The sequence below is a fragment of the Lepus europaeus genome, chromosome 5 (genome assembly GCF_033115175.1).
Source record: "Lepus europaeus isolate LE1 chromosome 5, mLepTim1.pri, whole genome shotgun sequence".
NCBI lineage: Eukaryota > Metazoa > Chordata > Mammalia > Lagomorpha > Leporidae > Lepus > Lepus europaeus.
In genome coordinates this window covers 111,206,434-111,229,145 of record NC_084831.1, presented here as the reverse complement: position 1 = coordinate 111,229,145, position 22,712 = coordinate 111,206,434, and the positions used below count along the sequence as shown (strand labels likewise).

The window sequence follows — 22,712 nt, the reverse complement described above, 5'->3', positions numbered from 1 at the left end:
CCCAGTTATTCACAAACTTTTTGAATATGTAAGCAAGTGAACAAGGCTGTGTTCCAATTAAACTTTGTTTTAAAAAACAGACAGCGGCAGAATTTGGTCCACAGGGTGTAGGTTGCCAAGACAAAGTAACTGTGCACATACCAGTCAAATAGTGACAACTAAGTCATTTTACACATATTGTTACAGACACTGGGAAACAGAAAGACTCTATTTCCCATCTCAAGATGTATGTATTATATAATACTGGAACTGATAAGGGCTGTCTCCCAACAAGGAGAAAATAAATAACAACAAAAGAGACAGAGGCTGATGGAATTACTTACAAGGATCTCTACAGGCATAGATTCAAGCCAAGTCTGAAGTCCTACTTTATAGCCATTAAGCTATTAAATATTTTTAAATCAATTAGTCTGAGCCGAGTATCTTATAATCCAAGGAGTTCTGAGCTATCCATGAATACAATATTTAATTATGTATCAGTTAAATTATATAATAGTAGACTGTGGTATGTTAAAAAATCAGTTCATGGGGCCAGTGCTGTGGTGTAGCAGATAAAAGCTACTGTCTGCACTGCTGGCATCCCACATGGGTGCCGGTTCAAGTCCCGGCTGCTCTACTTCTGATCCAGCTTCCTTCCCTGCTAATGTACCTGAGAAAGCAGTGGAAGATGGCCCAAGTACCTGGGCCCCTGCACCCATATGGGAAACCTGGCTAATTAGATTTAGCCTAGTCCAGCTCTGGCTGTTTTGGCCATTAGGAGAGTGAACCAGCTGATGGATGAGCACTAGCACTCAGGCACTCAGGTACTCGGGCGCTCATGCACTCGCTCACTCTCTCTCTGCCTCTCTGTAGTTCTGCCTTTCAAATAAATAAATCTTAAAAAAAAATTAGTTCATTTAACAGCATATTATTCATTAAAACATTTCCCACCTTGTTTTATTCAGTCAGGAAGGAATGAGGAAGGAATGTGGTTTGATTCGACAGCATAGTTGAGGGGTATCCTGACAAGTTCCTTAAAAGATGGGAGATATGCTAACTACAAGCTTGTTTATGAGAACATCTGTCAGCATTACCCAGATGCCAAAATTCAAGATCACTATATCTCTAGAATACAAATGCAAAATTCCAATGACAATATATGAGAACAATATTACACCATGATCAATGGCAGTTTAATCTCGGAACATACAACTAATTTAAATTTCAAAAGCCAATCTACGTAATCGCCATGTTAACAGAATAAAAGCATTATGGGAAATCACATAATCATCTGAACAAAAATGCAGACAGAACATGACAAAAGTCAATACTCATTCATGATAAAATAAATAAACAAAAATATCAGCCAAGTTCAGCAAGGAAATATACTCAACATAAAGGGTATCTTCCAAAAAACCTATAGCTAACACATAATACTTAGTGGTAAAACAATTGAACCCCTAAAGCTGGGAAGAAATCAAGTATGAACAATCTTTTTTTTAAGATTTATTTTATTTACTTGACGAGCAGAGTTACAGAGAGAGGGAAAAAGAGGAAGAAGGAGAGACAGTGAGAGAGAGGGAAGGAGGGAGGGAGGTTGATTTAACATCTGCTGGTTTACTCCCCAAATGACCTGAACAGCCAGGGATGAGCCAGGCCAAGCCAGGAGCTTTATCTGGATCTCTTACATGTGTTCAGAGGCCCAAGCACTTGGGCCATCTTCCACTGCTGTCCCAGGCACAGCAGCAGGGAGCTGGATTGAAGCAGAGCAGCTGGGATTCAAACCAGAGCCCATATAGGATGCTGGCGTCAAAGGTAGCAGCTTAACCCATTATACCACAATATCCGCCCCCATTATGCCATTTTTTACCATTTATTTTCAACAATATATTAGAAGTCCTAGTCAGTGAAATAAGAAAAGAAATAAAAATAAAAATCATAAAAGAAAAAGCAAAAATACCCCTATTCACAGAGGACATGACCATCTACTGATATTAACAAATGACTTAGTAAAGTAATAAAGACTTAAGTTTAGAAAACTAAAATAAAATGTATTTCTATATGCTGAGTCCTGTGAGTACTTCTAGTGAATCACTGAACCAGAGAGTCATCCTGAGGTCCCCTAAACTCAAGAAAATATAATTATAATGACATCTGAAAACAAGTGAGATATCTGGAAAAAATCTATCAATGTCTCTCCCATTATTGTCCAAAGAAACTGCATTAAGCAATCCACACATGAAATATAGACTGTAGTGGTGAAGTACAAGTAGACAGCAGTTTTATTTTGATTCCACTAAGGCCAAGGTTTTAGAATTCATAAGGCCAACCTTAAAATACCTACTTAACCTTCCAAGAATAACAAATTGAAAGACTTTTGAAGTTTTAAGAATGTTGAAATCAATACATTTCCATTCTTCAATCTACAGACACTCTCTAGAAGAAATGTGCTCTTACTCTGAAGTATAGCTGAGAAGTATCATGACATGTTTCTTAAAACATGGCAGATATACTATCTAGAAGTATGTTTTTGTGAGGATTTGCATAGCATCTAGCAGAGTCCCTTGTAACTGAACTTAGAAAATTGTTTATTCATTGATAAATGATAAACAGATCTACACATACATATTTATAGAATTCAGAATTTGAAAAGATCTCTCTAAACACAGGGTAGATGATATAATAATTCAGACCAGTTCATATCGAAATTTTTAATTGTCCGGCCGGTGCCACAACTCACTAGGCTAATCCTCCGCCTGTGGCACCGGCACTCTGGGTTCTAGTCCCGGTTGGGGTGCCGGTTCTGTCCCGGTTGCTCCTCTTCCAGTCCAGCTCTCTGCTGTGGTCCAGGAAGGCAGTGGAGGATGGCCCAAGTGCTTGGGCCCTGCACCCACATGGGAGACCAGGGGGAAGCACCTGACTACTGGCTTCGGATCGGTGCAGCGCACTGGCCATAGTGGCCATTTGCGGGGTGAACCAACGGAAGGAAGATCTTTCTCTCTGTCTATCTAAATCTGCCTGAAAAAAAAAATTTTTAATTGTCCAATAATTATCTCACAACCAGTATTAAGAAAGAAACCGACTTCAAGTCCTTACAGCCAACTCTGAACCTGAACTATACTTATGACCCAAGAACAAACAAAACCAATGCATGATACCACTGATGGCATAAATATATTTATACGCAGTCACATAACACATTTCCATAACCACTCTGTATCACAAAGCTCAGCTTATTACCTCTTTAATTTTTTCCCTTTTCTTTTTTACGTTATTATCTTCTGGGTCCCCACCACTTATTCCTACAAGGTTTGCAAGAGGGACTGGTGGCAGTGACTTGTTTTCTTTGATCTTCTTTTCTCGGACTACCTTATTTTTCTCTGTCTGAATTTCTGCCTGGATTTCCTCCTTTGACTTTCTCAATTTTTCTTTTGCTTCTTCTAGAGCCTTCTCATGATCAGCTCGAATTTTATTTCTCAGACGTTCTTCTTCTTCCCTGTGAGAAGGAGAAAAAAAGCTGATAAGAGTGACATCCTTCTTAGGAAGAACTTCAACCTTTAAGCATATAACTTAAAGGTTCCTCTTCTACCTGACAGTTGTCGTCTACTCCTGTCATTATAAGGTAAGAATTATCAGTGAAACTAAGATCTGTTCAAACAATAAGTTAAACATAACTTGGTATGAGAAAGAAAATGAACCCTGGATGCCAAAGAGCAATATTTATACAGTAGAAGAAGAGGAAACCTGGAAACAAAATTATCATTTCAGGTCTAACAAGCATGCAGAAAATGGCAACCAGTAACTTATCTGTAGACACCAGTAAAAATATGGATCAGTGAAAACTAAATGGACAAGAGAAAATGTTTTTAAAAAGGAATGTAGTATCACAGAAGGCTCAAAAGTATAAGCAGTACCAAAGAAAAAAGGGAAATGACAGGATGGAAAATTCTTCATTTGTTATATAGTACAGTATATGTTTCTAAAACTTCTAAGTTTCTGGAAATAACACAGATCTCAAAATGCAAGTTTCCAATTGATGTAGTCATGTCTACTTAAAATTCTCTTCAGCCCTAGTTAAAAATATAGATTCCAATTTAGTCTCTCAGTATGAAACCTATGAATCTGTATTATGAAAAAATTTTCAGATATTTCTGGTATACACACTGGGTGGGAAACCACTACTTTTGTGGACACCCACTGGGTTTTCTACCTAGTCCTGTTCTTGTGAGAGACACCTCAATCTTGTCTCCACAGTACCCCAACCCACATGGATAAATATAGCAGTGCTTGCTATCAACCATTATTTCCAGATCAACCAATGATGACCAATGCTTAACACCTAAACCGACAATAACCAGAGTTACTTCTGCAGAAATTTAATTCAAATTCTGCAGCTGGTGAGATGTAAAAACGGTATCACCACTCTGCTATCTACAGCTCAGTGGACTCGGGATTTCCTGTCTAAAGTGGTCTGCTGGGGGCTGGCGACAGCCTCCCTGGTCTGAGCTGTGGTGGTGCCCCCGTTGGGTGGTTTTTAAAAAAATATTAAATATGCAGAGGGCTACCGCTGTGGTGTAGTGGGCTAAGCCTTCACCTGCAGTGCTGGAATCCAATATGGGCGCCAGTTCATGTCCTGGCTGCTCCTCTTCTGATCCAGCTCTCTGCTATGGCCTGGGAAGCAGTAGAAGACATCCCAAGTGTTTGAGCCCCTGCACCCGTGGGGGAGACCTGGAAGAAGCTCCTGGCTCCTGGCTTCGGATCAGTGCAGCACCCACCACTGCAGCCATCTGGGGAGTGAACCAGAGAATGGAAGACTTTTCTCTCTGTCTTTTCCTCTGTCTGTCTGTAACTATCTCTCAAATAAATACTATCTTTTTAAAAAAGTTAAATATGCAGCTATCATAGAATCCAGCAACTGAGATCCAGGGCAATTACAAGAATTTATGTTCATAAAAAACCCTACAAATACATACAAGCCAATCACAAAAAGATTAATACTGAGGGATTACATGAGGTATTTAAAGGCAAAACCAAAGAGACAGAAAATAGAATTGTGGTAGCAAGAGTAGGGGGAAAGGGGAGTTTAATAGGTGTAGAATTTCAGTTCTGAAGAAAAGTTATGGAGATGGGATGGTTGCATGACAATTTTAATGCATTTATTACCACTGAAATGTATACTTTAAAGTAGTTAAGACAGTAAATGTTATGCATATTTTGCCACAATTCAAAAAAATGGGGGGGTCCCAAGATGGCGGTATAGCAAAAGGATGATCCGAGTCAAGCAGGGTAAAATAGATAGTTAAAAAGGAGAGAAGATCCATGCTGGAGATAGAGAAGTGGAAAATTCACCATGGGAAACCTAGGAGACCAACAAAGACTGGGCAGGTCAACACTGAAGGAGCAAATAAGAAAGGGAAGGGGAGGAGGCACAGCGGGGGCACTGCCGCAGCGCAGACCAGGGAGGCTGGCGACAGCCCCCAGCAGACCACTTCAGACAGGAAATCCCAAGTCCACTGAGCTGCAGATAGCAGTGGGAGGGGGAGCTTGGAGAACTGCATTTGAAGTTCCACACACCAAAAAAAAGAGAAAGTATAGAAGAGCAAAGAGGTTAGGCAACACCTTGCCCATCTCTGCCCACCCCCACCCCCGCCCCGTCTACCCAGACCTGCAGCAGGATGAGAGAAACCATCTTGTTTGTTTACATTTTCAAACATAAGCAGGGGACTTCCACCTTTGCCTCCCATGCACACAGCCCATCAACTGCAGGGGCCACCTCACCACACCCCCCACACCCCTCCCACACCCAGGAATGAGGACCACAACATTTCAGAAGAATTTCTTCCCCACCATGCAAGCTGTACAAAAAGGAGAACTCAAGCTTGCTCTATCTACCATTGAGAAGCGAGCTGGGTTCTAGTAGGGGAGGCTCTGTGTACCAGAGCTCATACCGGCCTCTACCACATTGAGAAGTGAACACAGCTCAAGTAGGTGGGGCTCTGTGCTTCTACTTTAAATGCACAGACACACAGCAGCCCATAACAGAGGGAAACTTCACCACTAAAGAATCTACACAGACAAAAAAGTGAAAAAATACACATATAATGAAAAACAAAGGAAATACCCTAAATAAGAATAAGGAAGACACTATAATCCCCACAAAGGACACTACAACTCTTCAATAATAGAAAGTGAAGATGAAGAGATCAAGGATATGCCAGCAATGGAATTCAGAAAATTAATCGTCAGATTACTTAGAAGCAATCAGAAGCTTCTAATTCACAATCTAAATGAAAAGTGCTCCCAACAAATTGAGATATTAAAGAGAAGTCAGAATGAAATACTAGAAATGAAGAATTCAATAGATCAAATAAAAAATGCAGCAGAAAGCCTTAACAACAGAATAGGGAGAGAGAAGAAAGAATAACAGAACTAGAAGACAAACTTCTAGAAATACTATAGTCAGGACCCCCCCCCCCAAAAAAAAAAAAAAAAAACAAAACCAGAAGAAATCAGAAAACTAAAAAAACAGTTGAAGATCTACAAGATACTATCAAGCAATCCAACATATGGATCCTAGGAGTACCAGAAAGTGAGGAAAGAGAGAAATGATTAGAAGGTCTTCTTAATGAAATAGTAACAGAAAACTGCCCCAGTCTGGAGAAAGAAAGAGACATCCAAGTACATGAAATACATGGAACTACCAATAAACACGATCAGAAAAGACCTTCACCACAACACACTGTAGTAAAACTCCACAGTAAAACATAAAGGTCTTAAAATGTGCATGAGAGAAACGCCAAATCACATTCAGAGGAAACCCAATTAGACTCAACCCAGTTTGAAACTGTAAAGCTGTACAGTTCTGCAAATATTCCTTGGACTTACTTCTAGGGGTACAGCTAAAAATTTGCCATGGGACTCCAACCCCATTAAGCTGGGTGGTAATAATGCCATCTTAAGTGTTAAAGTGATTTTATTAAGTGTTAAATGGATCACATAGATAGGATTAATTATTAAAGGGATTGTATAAATAAAATCAAGTGACTGGTAATAACAATAGATAAAATTTAAAAGAAGAGAGCGTTCCAACATGGGAAGCAGTTCACACAACAGACTCATAGAATGACAATCGCTCTAAATAGCACTCTGACCTCGGAATCAGCCCTTAAGGCATTCTGGTCTGGCTGAAAAGCCCAAGAGAGCATTTCAGGCATGGAAAGCTAAGACACTATGGCAAAAAAATAAATAAATAAATGAATAAATAAATAAATAAATAAATAAATCCTACGTGAAGGATCTCTATGAGTGAGATCCCAGTGGAAAGAAGGGGCCATCAAAGAAGAATGTACTTTTCTCTGAACGGAGGAGAGAACTTCCACTTTGCTTATGGCTTTGTCTAAATACTAACAGAGACTGTGGACTCAAAAAGCTTCCATAGCCTTGGCAGCTCATGTCAAGAGCCTCAGGTGATCAATGATGTCATGCATAAGTGTGTTAATTGTTAAATTAACAACTGGAGTCACTGTGCATTTACTCCCCATGCAGGACCTCTGTCCTCAACACATTTTACTATGAGAACTAACTGTAAAACTTGTTCCCAGTTTTTTATATTGTGTGTGTGTGTGTATACAAATTGTTGAAATCTTTACTTAGTATAGAATAGAGTTGGTCTTCTGTGTATAAAGTTAATTGAAAATGGATCTTAGTGGAGCACAGGACTGGGAATGGGAGAGGGAGAGAAAGGAGGAGGAGATGTGGGAGTGTGGGCAGGAGGGCAGGTAGGGTGGGCAGAATCACTGTATTCCTAAAGTTGTACTTATGAAATGCATGAAGTTTGTATTCATTAAATAAAAGGTTTCTTTGTGAAAAAAAATTACCAAAAACCCAACAGTTGTTATCACTCCTTAAATGAGAAATGAAAAGGTCACTGGAACATCCTACACATTTTAACATCTCAAAAAAATAAACTATCACCAACCTAAGCCAAAAGCTTTTGGGGTCCTTGGTTTAGTTTAAGTGGAAGGTTGTTGAGAAATGGCCTAGGATTAGCTGCAGCTGTGATTGGTCCCTACCCTGCTCTGACTTTATAAGGACCAATTGTCATGAAATACAAATTCATGCAAGTCCCTGCTGGACTGCCATTGGTCCACTTCTTTCTCTGACTTCCTAAGGAGCCCTATGGTTACAGAATTCCACACACCTATATAAGTAGCTGCCTGGCCCAAGTTTTTGTCCATCTTACCAGGGAGCTATTGTGGTGACCTGTGTGACCTGGACACATCTATCCTAGCGTTTGTGCTTGTTGGTATTGGTGTGCTTTTTTGTTTGTTTGTTTGTTGTTCATTTTTTTTTATTCTTTTTTCATTTTGTTTTAGTTTGTTTTTTTCCACCTATTTATTTTTGTACCCATTTTGGTTTTTTGCAGTTTTTTTCGTTTTTGGCTTCCCACGTTTAATTAGGCAGCGCTGCTAGATTTCAGTGTTAGTGTAGTTATTTAGTGTTTGTTTTTCTGGAGTTTTTCTGGTTTCTGTTTTCAGTTTTGTTTGGATAGTACTTAGTCTTGCCACTGTGTGTCATTAATATAGTTAGTGTAGGTAGTATGGTACCATAGTGAGATCAGCAGATAGTCCCTTTGTTGTCCCTTTATTTTCTTAGGTTTTGTAGTAAGGGTAGCTCATTAGTTAGTGTTTGTGGACAGAAATCTTAGAGAGAGTAGATCAGAGAGAATAGTTAGGGACACAGCATTGAAAGCCTTGAGGACTTCAAGGCTGAAGCCAACCCTCAGCCTGAGCTCTAGTTGCTATCCCTCCTGGGCCTGGGCACTTTCGGCATGCTGTTTCTGGCCCACCAGGCATCCAGCGAGCAGCAGGTGGTTGTGGAGCTGTTCCAGGAAGACCTGAGCAACCCCTTGGACACCAGATGGGCAAAGAGAGAAGTCCGCATCATACAGCTCCTAAGGCACCAGAACCTCATAGAGCTGCTGGAGGTGTCACCATTGCTTGGTGTTGGAGCTGGCTGATGGGGACAGCCTCTATCAGCATGTGATGAACCAGAGCGGCCTGCAGGAGCCCGAGGCTAAGGCCACATTTGACTATATCCTGGCAGCTGTGGGCCACTGCCATGTGCAGTACATAGTGCACAAGGACCTCAAGCTGGAGAACCTGCTGCTCGACTCAGACCTGAAAATCAAGCTGGGGGACTTTGGGCTCAGCTGCCAAGTGGCAGAGGGCACACTGGTGCACGGTTTCTGAGGGATCCCAAGTACAGCACTCCAGAGGTGTGCCAGCTGGAGGCCTATGATAACTTCGCCGCAGGTATCTGGAGATTGGGTGTGATCTTCTTTGCCATGTTAGTGGGGGCCATGCCCTTCAGTGGGAGGGACCTGGCGGAACTGCAGGACTGCATCCAGAGGGGGTGTTGAGAGCTGCCTTTGTGCAGCCAGCCCGGCGCTGGGGGTGCTCCTGAGCTCGCTGCTCAGCCTGGAGCCCATGCGGGAGAGGCCTATGGCAGAACTGGCTCGGCAACACTGGTGTTTCAACCTCTTACAAGAAGAAGCCAAGGGTGAGGAGGTGACCCTGGTGCAGCCCCTAGGAGTTCCTGAGGACCCAGAGGCCCAGGAGTACCTGGAGGGCCTGGGTCTGCTGCCAGGCACTGGAGCTGCAATACTGTCTGGCTCTGATGGCTTCAGCCCAATGTCCCTGCAGTCGGACTCGTGAAACCTGGAGCAGATGCAGCTCTGTGGGTAGAGTGTGAGTCGGGCCACAGCCTCACTGCACAATCTCACAGAGTACGGGGCGCACCTGCATATGTGGCCTCGAGGGAGGTCCAGAGTGTGGTTGCCCTTCTCACCTATGAGCCCCTGTCAACCCAGTGCCACAGGGAGCCTGAGCCTGAGCCAAAGCATGATCCTGCTGCTGCAGCCGCCCTGCCTGCCTCTCTCCTCCCTGGACAGCTGCAAGAGGAGAGAAGCCCTGGTGCCAGCTCAGCCCCCAAGCCCGTCCCTGTGGCCACCCCCTCCAGCCCCTGCCCTAGGATCAGTTGGGACCTGGTGGTGCCAGGGGTCCCAGTCTCCTCAGGCTCAGCTGCCTCTATCCCGAGCAAGGGTCAACAGGGGTTCAGCAGGAAGAGTAGCAGGATCGTCAGGTTCCTCCTGCGGGCTTGCTGCATCCTGCCAGCCCCAGCCAGTGGCCCTGGCCCCCAGTAGCCTACCTTGGAGCACATCAAGAACAAGGTTCTGCCAGCTGAGCTGCCTGAGGGTTTTCATTTGCTTGAGACTTTTGTGTGCTTCTCATAAATAAAAATCATAACTGTATGAAAATAAAAATCACTACTCTCAAAAAAAATTTTTTAATTAAATGGGGAGGAAAAGCCTATATTAAAATATATAGCAGCTTTATTTCTAACAGGCAAAAACCAGAAATGACCCAGGTATCTCCAATAAGCAAACAGTTACATAAATGGTGGTATATGTACCCCATGGAATACTACTTAGCAATAAAATGACATTAATACATATAATTTATATGAATCTCAAAGGTATTATTATGTGAATGAAAAAATCTGGGGCCAGCATTATGTCAAAGCAAGTTAAACCACAGCCCACAATGCCAGCATCCCATACTAGAGCAACAGTTGAGACCTAGCTACTCCACTTCTGATCCAGCATCCTGCTAACATGTCTGGGAAGGCAATATATGATGGTTTAAGTACTTGAGGCCCTGCCACCCAAGTTAGAGACCCAGATGGAGTTCTGGGCTCCTGACTTCAGCCTGGTCCAACCTCGGCCATTGCAGCCATCTGGGGGAATGAACCATTGAATAAGACAATTTCTGTCTCTCCCTCTTGCTTTGTCACTCTGCCTTTCAAATAAATAATAATAAATCTCTCTAAAAAAATAGCCAATCTGAAACGGTTGCATTCTATATAATTCCATTTACATGACATTCTCAAAAATAACAAAAATTTAGGGATGGAATAAAGCAGTAGTAGCTAGGAGTTATGAGTAGAGGCAAAGAATAACTATAAAAATTAACACAAGGAAGGGTTTCTTTGTGATACAACTATAATGTATTCAAATTATGGTGGTAGTTACAACAATGAATAAATGTTTCTTAGAATTATAAACCTGTACACCAAAAGAGAAAAACATCGATTTATAACTAATATTAAAAATAAAATGTTAAAAATCTTTAGAAAAACGAAAATTGGAGTGCCAGCAGTGAGAAGGTGCCAGTAGGGAAAGAAGAAAGAGGGAGAGTGGAGCCGGCACCGCAGCTTAATAGGCTAATCCTCCGCCTTGCAGCGCTGGCATACCAGGTTCTAGTCCCGGTCGGGGCACCGGATTCTGTCCCGGTTGCCCCTCTTCCAGGCCAGCTCTCTGCTGTGGCCTGGGAGTGCAGTAGAGGATGGCCCAAGTCCTTCGGCCCTGCACCCCATGGGAGACCAGGAGAAGCACCTGGCTTCTGCCTTCGGATCAGCGCGGCGCGCTGGTCGCAGCGTGCAGGCCGCGGCAGCCATTGGAGGGTGAACCAACGGAAAAGGAAGACCTTTCTCTCTTTCTCTCTCTGTCTCTCACTGTCCACTCTGCTTGTCAAAAAAATAATTAAATTAAATTAAATTGAATTAAAAAAAAAAAAAAAGAGGGAGAGTGGAACCGATGCTGTGGCTCACTTGGTTAATCCTCCACCTGCGGTGCCAGCATCCCATATGGGCACCAGGTTCTAGTCCCAGTTGCTCTCTTCCAGTCCAGCTCTCTGCTGTGGCCTGGGAAGGCAGTGGAGGATGGCCCAAGTGCTTGGGCTCCTGCACCCACATGGGAGACTGAGAAGAAGCACCTGGCTGCTTGGGCCGCGCAGCGCTGGCCATAGCAGCCATTTGGGGAGTGAACCAACGGAAGGAAGACCTTTCTCTCTGTCTCTCTCTCTCACTGTCTATAACTCTACCTGTCAAAATAAAAAAAAAGAAGAAGAAGAAAGAAGAAGAAGAAGAAAGAGGGAGAGTGAGGTGCGGAAGGGCTAGAGAGTCAGGAACATGAGTCATTCAGTAGGGAGAACAATCCATGGAGCCTGCAACCAGATTGGATGTGGAAGAAATAAGACAAGAAGCAGCCAACGTGGGCCCCTGAGTGAATCTGAAAAACTGACATGTGAACCCATCAGTGAAGAGACTGAGGCAGGTGAGGGCACCATCATCACACAGGTGCTGAATGAAGTATTATATAAATAAGATAGCCAAAGCAGACACCACTCAAGAACTCCCTACTCCCTACTCCCATCCCATCACCTTCCCAACACAAAGACAGAGTGCCTAGCTCCAGAGAGCAGATCATAATCCATCTATGCCATTCAGCCTTCCTAGCTGCTTTTGCCACTAGCAGTTACCCAAATAACCTTATTTCAACCAAGAGACAAAATACTTCTAGAATACAGTTTCCTTTATAGATTAAATATGGACAGAGCAGGTTAAGAAAAGGGCCTTTTACTGCTAACTCCATACCTACCATGTATTTCTGTCTTCAAATGCAGTTTTGATGCCAAAAGCTATGACAGCCATCTCAAATCAAAAGGCAAAAAAGACTGAGGACAAATCACCAACATGGATCAGGAGAGAAGAGAAAGAGAGAATGCTGCTCTCACAGTGTTATTGCCAGGATGCTCATCTGCTTGTCCCTAGAGTTCAGATTCTGTCCAGTAACTCTTGAGTGCTCTGTCACTTCCAACTTAGAATCTGCCCAACTCACCTATCCACTCCCTGTGCAAGCATGCACCCACATTTGATAAAACAGAGGTCTGGACTGAGTCCTAAAGAAGAAAAACATCAAAAGGAGAAGACTGGTTCTTTCAAGGGAGGTTTCTGTCCTGATGACAAGTCAGGGAGTTTTTCACAGGGACCCACACTCTCCACATCCAGCTCCAAGCACCATGTTACCTGACATTACTTATGAATGGCAAGTTAGATGGCTCATAGGCATCACTCTGTAAAGTATTTTCACCCACCAATGAACCTCCACAGGTATTACATGCAGTCTCTAAGAACTCAACATGAGACAGGAGAAGGATATAGGCCACAAATAACCCATATGCCCTCTCAGAGCTTCAAAATGCACATGGACTATGACCTGAGAAGTTCTGCAATTCAGATGACCTAACACTTTCCAAACATATACTTATAGTCTCCCTTTTTCGCACAACGATTTTAGCATGCCATGGGACATAAGGACACAGAAGAAATTTCTCTAAGTCATCAGTCATGCCTGTGGCAGAACCTTGCCATGGTTTCACCATGAAACATTAGATATATGGCACTTCTGAGACTCCTTTTCTCATCTGTAAAAACAGAGCTTAGGCCAACCTCACAAGATTGTTCACAGGAGCAGGTGAGATGACACACAAGCTGAAAAACCTAGAACACCCCTTAGTTTCCTTCCTCCTTTAACTGCCTTCCCTTCTCACCAGCACCATTACCACCACCGCTGCTGCATGTGCATGCACACAAACACAACACCACTCAGGGATGTGGGCTAACACCAGTGTCCTTAAGGGACCCAAGACCTACACTCAGAGACTTCTTATAACTTCTTGGCTTCCATAAACTGGGTGACAGGAGCAGCTAATGGGCACATCTACAAGAATTTGGAGGCCACCAAACCCTGCTAAGATGTGGCCTACCTCTTTTAAGGTAGAATTGGCAGACACTTGTGCTCTCTTTAGCCTCTTGATTCCACTGCTATAATTGGCTTTTGTCCTTATGTCTGGGACAGTATTCAAGCCCAGTGCCCTTTAATTTCTAAAACAACTCTGAAGATTCCCAACTCCTGAACTCCGCATGAAAAATTCACTTAAAAAAAAAAAAAAAAAAAAGCACTCTGTCTTCAAACCCACACTAGGCATGAGCCCTGGCTATGAAGAGAAGCTATGTGTTCAGGATGTCCCCTATTTTGTTTCTGGATGACTTGAAAATACCTCAGCATAGGAGTCCCTGGAAACAGTTTAAACAACCTCAAACTCTAAAGGAGTTCCACTGCATAGAGTCCTTTCTAGTTCAGCTGTTTCCCCAGATAGCCTCCCCCACAGCAGGAGCTGAGCAAGCCTTTCTGCAAAAGTCTTCCCCCAAGACCTAAACAACACAGCCTAAAACTCCTGAACCAGACTCCTTTTATAAACCAACATCTCTGAAAGAAAATCAGAAAAAATAAATATGTATTTCAGCTACTTTTTAAAAAAAATATATATGTGCACAGGAAATCAAAGATAATACTTAAAAATAAAAATAGTATTATTCACTTAAGAAAATTCTGATTTTCACCCAAGCTCCAAAATGGTGTATCTAACTGTCTTACCTCAGGTCTCCATTTAACAAATCCAAAACAGAACCAGTGATTTTAGTGCCTATAACCCACTTTTCTGCGAGTCATCTTCATCCTGGTAAATGACAGTTTTATTATTTATCAAGTTTTTCAAATCAAAAACCTAGTCCTACTTCTGTTTCTCCATCTAAATGAAATTCAACAGCATTTGCTCCTATTTCACCACCTAGTCCTTCTCAGTGCTATCCACTTTGCTCTATCCAGCATGCCTGCTGATCATCCTAACACCCTCAGTAGTCCTCGTGCATCCACCTGCCCCCCTGCAAGCTACTCTCCAGTCACACTGCAGATCTAAAATGAACTTGTCAGGCCGACACTGTGGCATGATGGGTAAAGCCGCCGCTTCATTGTCAGCATCCCATATGGGTGCCAATTTGACTCCTGGCTACTCCACTTCCCCCATCCAGCTCTCTGCTATGGCCTGCGAAAGCAGCAGAAGATGGCCCAAGTCCTTGGGCCTCTGCACCCGCATGGGAGACCCAGAAGAGGGTCCAGGTTCCTGGCTTCGGATCAGCACAGCTCCAGCCATTGTGGCCATCTGGGGAGTAAACCAGCAGATCTTCCTCTCTCTGCCTCTCTGTAATTCTGCCTTTCAAATAAATAAATAAATCTTTAAAAAATAATAAAATGAATTTTGTGTAATATCGACTATGACACTCCCTCACTCAAAACACTGCATGATTTCCCTTAGTATAAGAAATACTATTATGGCCTATTAAGGAATTCTGTATGATGTGCCCTCTACTAAGTTCTCCAGTTTCATCTCACATATACTGCTACCTCTTTGTGCTATAGCCACATACTATCTTTCAGTTGTTTTACACATCATGTTCTTTCCCACCAATGTCCCCACTTATGTATGATGTCTCTAACTCTGCTTACCATAGTCTTTCTTGTACACTCCTTACCTTCAAGTCACTGATCAATCATAACTTCTGATCAGGCAAATTTCTCTAAAATACAGTCTCATAGCACCACACACCTCTCTTTCATGGTACTTAAAATAGGTGACTTTTTGATTAATGCTCATCTCATCTGGTAAAACCACAGACTCTATAGGTTCACAGACCTGTCTGATTTTTTCGTTCCAATGTATCCCGCAATGCCTAGAACAGCATTTAGCATCTAACAAATACTTAAATACTTAAACAAGAACAATGATTCCAAGACCTCACTTAAAATAATTATGATATAGACAGTCTATGGACCGCCTTGAGAGTAGAAACAGTCAAAACAGGTATAAACAACAATTCTGACTTCAGGGTAAGCAACAGATATGTACTCTCAAACTCATTTTAAGATTCATGATATGGTTAAAATTCATTATATGATGATAAATCTTAGGTGTCATTTCTTTAAAGATTTGTTTGCTTGCTTGTTTGTATGTTTGAAAGACAGAGAAACACAAGAGACAGATCTACCATCCCCGGGTTCACTTCCCAAATGGCTGCAACAGACCAGGCTGGGCCAGGCTGAAGCCTGAAGTCAGGAACTCTATCTGGTGGCAGGAGCCAAGGTACTTGGCCCTCATCCATTGCTTTCCCAGGTGCATTAGCAGGGAACTGGATCAGAAGTGGAATATCTGGGTCTTAAACCAGCACGCTAATACAGGATACCAATGCTGCAAGCAGATGTTTAAATCACTGAACCACAATGCCACTCTACCCTAGTAGTTATTAATAACAATGCCATGTGATAGTTTCCTGTTTTCATTTACAATTCTTACTAACTAAATGCTAAGAACAATAGTTCCTCCACAAGTATATATGATGCCAACATGAAAACAATTTAAAACTTACACAAATTTTTATAGTTACTTTTTTTAAAAGATTTATTTATTAATTTGAAAGTCAGAGTTACACAGAGAGAGAAGGAGAGGCAGAGAGAAACAGAGAGAGAGATCTTCCCTCCACTGGTTCACTCCCCAATTGGCCACAACAGCCAAAGCTGCGCCAATCCAAAGCCAGGAGCCAGGAGCTTCTTCTGGGTCTCCCATGTGGGTGCTGGGGACCTAGGACTTGGGCCATCTTCTACTGCTTTCCCAGGCCATGGCAGAGAACTGGATCAGAAGTGGAGCAGCCAGGACTCGAATTGGCGCCCATATAGGATGCCGGCCCTGCAGGCAGCAGCTTAACCCACTACGCCACAGCGCCGGCCCCTATAATTACTTTTAAAAATAAAATACAGAACCCTCTACAGCACGGGTAAGCAAACATCTTACTGCCAAGGGTCATTTGGATATTTACAACATCATTCACAGGCCATAAAAAATTATCAGCTTAAAAAATCAGCCTTCTATAGATTTATTGACTTTTGAGTCCTACCTGCAATTGCTTTGACAGGGCTAGACCAAATTATTTTGAGGGCCATACAGCTGGACATTCCCCACTCCTGCTCTAATTCTTAGTGTTCTAGAGGTAAGCTCCAATCATCTCATCTCATCTTAGTTGTTGTTAGGGTAGTCAACTTTTGTTCATCAGAACCTGTACTGTTACAATATTGTGAAGATCCTTACTCAAAAACATTCTGAAAACATAGGAATCTATAAATTTTTTCGCCTTTGTCCCTCAAAAAGCATTGTTTAAGAGTTTAGGGAATACACTCATCATTTCAGAATAGCAAACATCAAAGTTCAAAGTAAGACCAACTGTCTAGTCTTTAAGAGGAACTCCAGAGTCCTGGGAATTCAATCAGATCTTCCATTAACTATATTCTAAAGAGAAATCGCTTGGTTGTTGATGGGAAGGGGTAATCCAAAAGTCAAAAGACAAAGATTTTAGTTCTAACTTGGTCCCTGACACACACTGTAAGCTGGCACCATCACTAAAAACACCCTAAGATCAGTACCTTCATCAACAGAAATAGGAAAACACATAATACTATCCTGATTGTATCAATTTTAAAATGCTTTAATGCTGGGGCTGGCGCCGTGGCTCACTTGGTTAATCCTCCGCCTGCAGCGCCAGCATCCCATATGGGTACCGGGTTCTAGTCTCGGTTGCTTTCTTCCAGTCCAGCTCTCGGCTGTGGCCCGGGAGTGCAGTGGAGGATGGCCCAAGTGCTTGGGCCCTAAACCCACATGGGAGGCCAGGAGAAGCACCTGGCTCCTGGCTTCGGATCAGCGTAGCTCCAGCCATAGCAGCCATTTAGGTGGTGAACCAACAGAAGGAAGACCTTTCTCTCTGTCTCTCTCACTGTCTATAACTCTACCTGTCAAATAAATTTAAAAAAAAAAAAGAATATTAAAATGCTTTAGTGCTTTCCAGTAAATACTTTCACTTACCTCAGATTCCTAAACTAGCAGATCCAAGGTAAATAAAAGTACTTGGTAAACCACAATGTTCAATACACATGTAAGCCATTCATTATTTCAATCCTTTTAACCTGCCCATTCCAAAATACAGGTGAATGCAGCAGTCCTCACAACTACCAAAACACTTTATTTCTTTTATTCCTTAAGAGTATCTTTTCACAACACTTAGTAGCACTATGAGTCTAGCTGGTTTTCTTTCCTACATGCCTCAAAATTTTGTTTTGTTTTGTTTTGGACAGGCAGAGTGGATAGTGAGATAGAGAGAGACAGAGAGAAAGGTCTTCCTTTTGCCGTTGGTTCACCCCCCAATGGCCACTGCGGCAGGTGCACCACACTGATCTGAAGGCAGGAGCCAGGTGCTTCTCCTGGTCTCCCATGGGGTGCAGGGCCCAAGGACTTGGGCCATCCTCCACTGCCTTCCCGGGCCATAGCAGAGAGCTGGCCTGGAAGAGGGGCAACCGGGATAGAATCCGGCACCCCAACTGGGACTAGAACCCGGTGTGCCGGCGCCACAAGGCGGAGAATTAGCTTGTTAAGCCACGGCGCCGGCCTCAAAATTTTGTTTTCATCCTGATCTTCACTCAAATGGCTTCTCAAATTTTATTTTCATAGCCAACGTGTAGATTTTAAACTACTATAACTGCTAGGTCATCTCTCTTTTAGGCTTTTATTTACACTTGAATGTGCTTCTTTATGTGTGTGTGTGTATATATATATATATATATATATATATATATATTTTAAAGATTTATTTTATTTATTTGAAAGAGTTACAGAGAGAGGTAGAGATAGACAGAGGTCTTCCATCTGCTGGTTCACTCCCAAAATGGCTGCATGGCCAGAGCTGAGCCAATTTGAACCAGGAGCCTGGAGCTTTTTCCAGGTTTCCCATGTGGGTACAGGGGCCCAAGGACCCAGGCCACCCTCTGCTGCTTTCCCAGGCACATTATCAGGGAGTTGGATCAGAGATGGAGCAGCTGGGACTCGAACCAGCGCCCACATAGGATGCTGGTGCTGCAGGATGAGGCTTTAACTCACTGTGCCACAGTGCTGGCCCCTTACTTATATATTTTTAAGATTTTTTTTTAAACGTGAAAGTCTTCAACAGATAATGTCAAACTTTCATTTAAAAAAAATTTGTTTTTCCTGTGTACTATGGAATTTGGCCTTAATGAAAGGTAAGTCTAGGAGGTAATCTACCAAACTTGATATAAATGAACTTGTTTATAACGCATGCTGGCCATGCCAGAAACACCTACAATACGACTTTGGGTGAGGGCTCTGGGTCACTCAGCATCAGTCCATCTAGAAACTGAGTTCAAATCCAACATGGGAAGCAGGAGACACAGCAGACTAAATGACCTAAATGAAAGATTTCTGTGAGTGAGATCCCAGCGGAAAGAATGGGCCATCAAAGGAGGTACCTTTCTCCGAAGGGAGGAGAGAACTTCCACTTTGACTATGGCCTTGTCTAAATAAGATCGGAGTTGGCGAACTCAAGAGGCTTCCATAGCCTTGGCAGCTCAAGACAAGAGCCTCAGGTGATTACTGACGTCATAAATAAGAGTGTCAATTGTTAAATCAACAACAGGAGTTGCACTTACTCCCAAGTAGGATCTCTGTCCTTAATGTGTTGTACTATGAGAATTAACAGTGTAACTTTGTGTTTCTGTGTGGGTGCAAATGGTTGAAATCTTTACTTAATATATACTAAATTGATCTTCTGTATATAAAGAAAATTGAAAATGAATCTTGATGTGAATAGGATGGGATAGGGCTGGGAGATGAGATGGTTGTGGGTGGGAGGGAGGTTATGGGGGGAAAAAGCTGCTATAATCCAAAAGTTGTACTTTTGAAATTTATATTTATTAAATAAAAGTTTAAAAATAAAAATAAAAAAAGAAACTGAGTTTAATCACACAGGCAATCTAGCAATTGATCAATCACAACAACACAATGAAGCCCTAGTGAAAACTCTATGGACACTGGGGCAGGAGTTGTGGTGTAGTGGATAACACTACACTGGCCATCTAACACCGGTGCCAGTTTGCTGCTCCATTTCTGATCTAGCTCCCTGCTAATAGCCTGGGACAAGCAGCGAAAGATGGCCCAAGTACTTGTACTCCTGCCACCCATGTGGGAGACCCTGATGAAGTTCTTGGCTTCAGGCTAGCCAACTTGGGTTGTTGTAGCCATATGGGGAGTGAAATAGTAGATGGAAGATCTCTCTCTGTAACTCCTTCTCTGTAACTCTACCTTTCAAATAAATTAAAAGATCTTTAAAAACAAACGACAACAAAAAAGAAAACATCTGAACACCGAAGTTCAGATTAGTAGTAACTTCATGCATACTGCCCTACACTGAAGCTTACCAGGTTAGCAACACTCCACATATATTGAGGCTGGAAGAGCCTAACTCCACAGAGAGAGGACACTAGAATTTGTTGTACATTTGTAAACTTCCTGGACTTCACCCTGCATGCTTCTTGCCATGGCTGATTTTAACCTATGTCTTTGCAAACTGTATCCCTGTATTCCATAATCCTTTCATGGATGTAATAGCTTTCAGTGAGTTTTGTGTAATCCTATCAAATCATTGAACCTGAATGTGGTTTAAGGCGCCCTCTGAATCTGCAGGTGATATCAGAAATGACAGCAGTCTTAAGGAGGACTGTGTCCTCAAACTTGGAAATCAGGCTAACTCTGGGCACCTTCCAAGGCTTCCAATACAATCTAGTCTTAAATATACAGGTTCTCATGAGATGCAAAATTATTCTTTCAAATGTATATTAATGTGTAATGTTTAACTTACTTTTTTACATCCATAGATAATATAAGCCTTTGTTTCTTGTTATCTTGTTTTGATTTTTGTATTTTGTATTTCATACTTCAACACATCTCCAGTCCTTGAAAAGCAAAAGTAAATGACAACAAACTAAAAGACTGTGGATTACATATACCAAATATTAGCTTAGTCAATTACATAATTATATTATTTAATTCTCACAATAATTTACGAAGTACACTCTACTAAACACTATTCTCCATCCTATTACGAAAACACTAAGGTACAAAGAAAAAATTAAAGAATTTGTTCAAGATCCTAGAGTTGGTAAGTAGAGACCCTAAAAAATGCATTTTAACTTATTAAAAGCCATACAGGGCCTTTTATATAAAAGATGAACTTTAATTAAGAGTTTGTATCTTACTATACAGAAAAAAAAAATTTTTTTTAAGATTTATTTATTTATTTGAAAGGCAGAGTTACAGAAGAGAGAAGGAGAGAAAGAGAGATATCTTCCATTTGCTGGTTCACTCCCCAAATGGCTGCAACAACCTGACTGGGCCAGGCAGGAGCCTCTTCTGGGTCTCCCACATTGGTGCAGGGGCCCAAGGACTTGAGCCATCCTCCAATGCTTTCTCAGGCACACTAACAAGGAACTGGATCAGAAGTGACTGGGTCAGCTGAGACATGAAGCAGTGCCCATATGGGATGCCAGTGCTGCTGGCCATGGCTTCAACCTGCTGTGCTACAGCAGGAAACTCTATTTCTCACCCTTCTTACTGAAACTGCCATGGAGAATTCGTATGTGTGATGGAAATTAATGTCTATCATACTTAAAACACTGTTTGTGTTGTGAATGGTAAATGAGATCCATTATCCATACTAGATGTTCTCCTTCCCTGAGGCTCTTGTTACTATGCCTGTTGATATAAGAAATTATCCAGTGACAGATTTCCTTCTCCAATTAGGATGTTTAAATGAATCATTTTTGGTATCATTCTAGAGGACAAACATGATCCTAAATGACATACAGATATAGGAAATCATATTGAAACTTGTTTGGCAAAGACTCAGGTGGATACAAATATCTGCCTCTCTAGAGCTTTTCCTTTCACCTACAAACATGAAAGGTCTCTCATCCTCAAAAAAGAGATAAATTAAAACTTTCCTCAAAACTAACTCTGCCTCCACCTTTGTTAGTGTCCTCCATCCTTAAACTTACCAACATACTTTTTTAAACAGTATAATGCTTATTGTTTCTACTTCCTACATTGCACTCCACTCTTCTATACACAATTAAATATCAATAGCTATGCTTATCCTTCCTTTCAAAACCCCTCCTCCTCAAGCCTGCCTTTCCAACATGCCTCTGATCACTGGCTTTGCCATATTAAATGCACCCCAAAAATGTTATATTTAATCCTTTGGATCACTTCAGCTCTTACTCTATATGGTTGCTTTCAATATCACCCACGGATATTGTTTCAACTATTATATCAAGATACATATAGTCAGACTTTACCAGGTTACTAAATACTCTAGATCCAAAAAACTAACACTGTATAAGATAATTTGCCAAACACCTCTAATTCACATGTCTAAACAGAATGACTTATGAAAAAGGAAAATCATAGGCTAAGCTAACATTCTGGCAAACTAAATCAATCAGCAATATTATAAAATAGAAAAAAAGTCACTAACTGGATATTTCTCAGAAATATGAAAAGTTTAATATCAGAAAAGTCTATCAATGTACTTTATTTACTATTTGAAAAAAGATGATTATTCAGTAGAAATGGGAAAAAAAAGTGATAAAATTCAATGCCCATGCTTTTTTAAAGTTAATTAATTCTCTCAAAAAAAAAAGTGAAATTAACTTAGAGATGCAAAGACTTTGAACAACCCTTGTCTCAACTGTTGAGGAACAGTTTTTTGTTCCTCATACAAACTGTTGAACTCTTTACTTAGTATAGAGTTAATCTTCTGTGGATAAAGTTAATTGAAAATAGATCTTAATAAAAAAAAATAAGACTAGGAATAGGAGAGGGAGGAGGAAGAGGGGTGGGAGCAGGGATGAGAAGGTGGGTATGGTGAGTAGAATCACTATATTCCTATAGTTGTACTTATGAAACAGATGAAGTTTGTATTCCTTAAATAAAAGGTTAAAAAAAAAAAAAAACTTGTTTTCAAAGGAAAAAAAAGTGATGGAGAAAAAGGGGAACAGGAGTGGGAGGGAGGGTGGGAGGGGGAGAAGGGGAAGGAGGGATGGA

At 41.7% G+C, this 22,712-nt stretch overlaps 1 protein-coding gene across 3 annotated transcripts in view; it reads right to left on the bottom strand.

The window, feature by feature from the left end:
* The window catches only part of MAN1A2 (mannosidase alpha class 1A member 2), a 207,292-nt gene that overhangs the window by 151,031 nt on the left and 33,549 nt on the right, over window positions 1-22,712 (bottom strand). For all 3 annotated transcript variants that reach the window (XM_062192053.1, XM_062192054.1, XM_062192052.1), the window contains exon 2: window positions 3,220-3,475. In XM_062192053.1, the coding sequence (XP_062048037.1) occupies window positions 3,220-3,475 (256 nt within the window). The remainder of the gene's footprint in view (window positions 1-3,219; window positions 3,476-22,712) is intronic.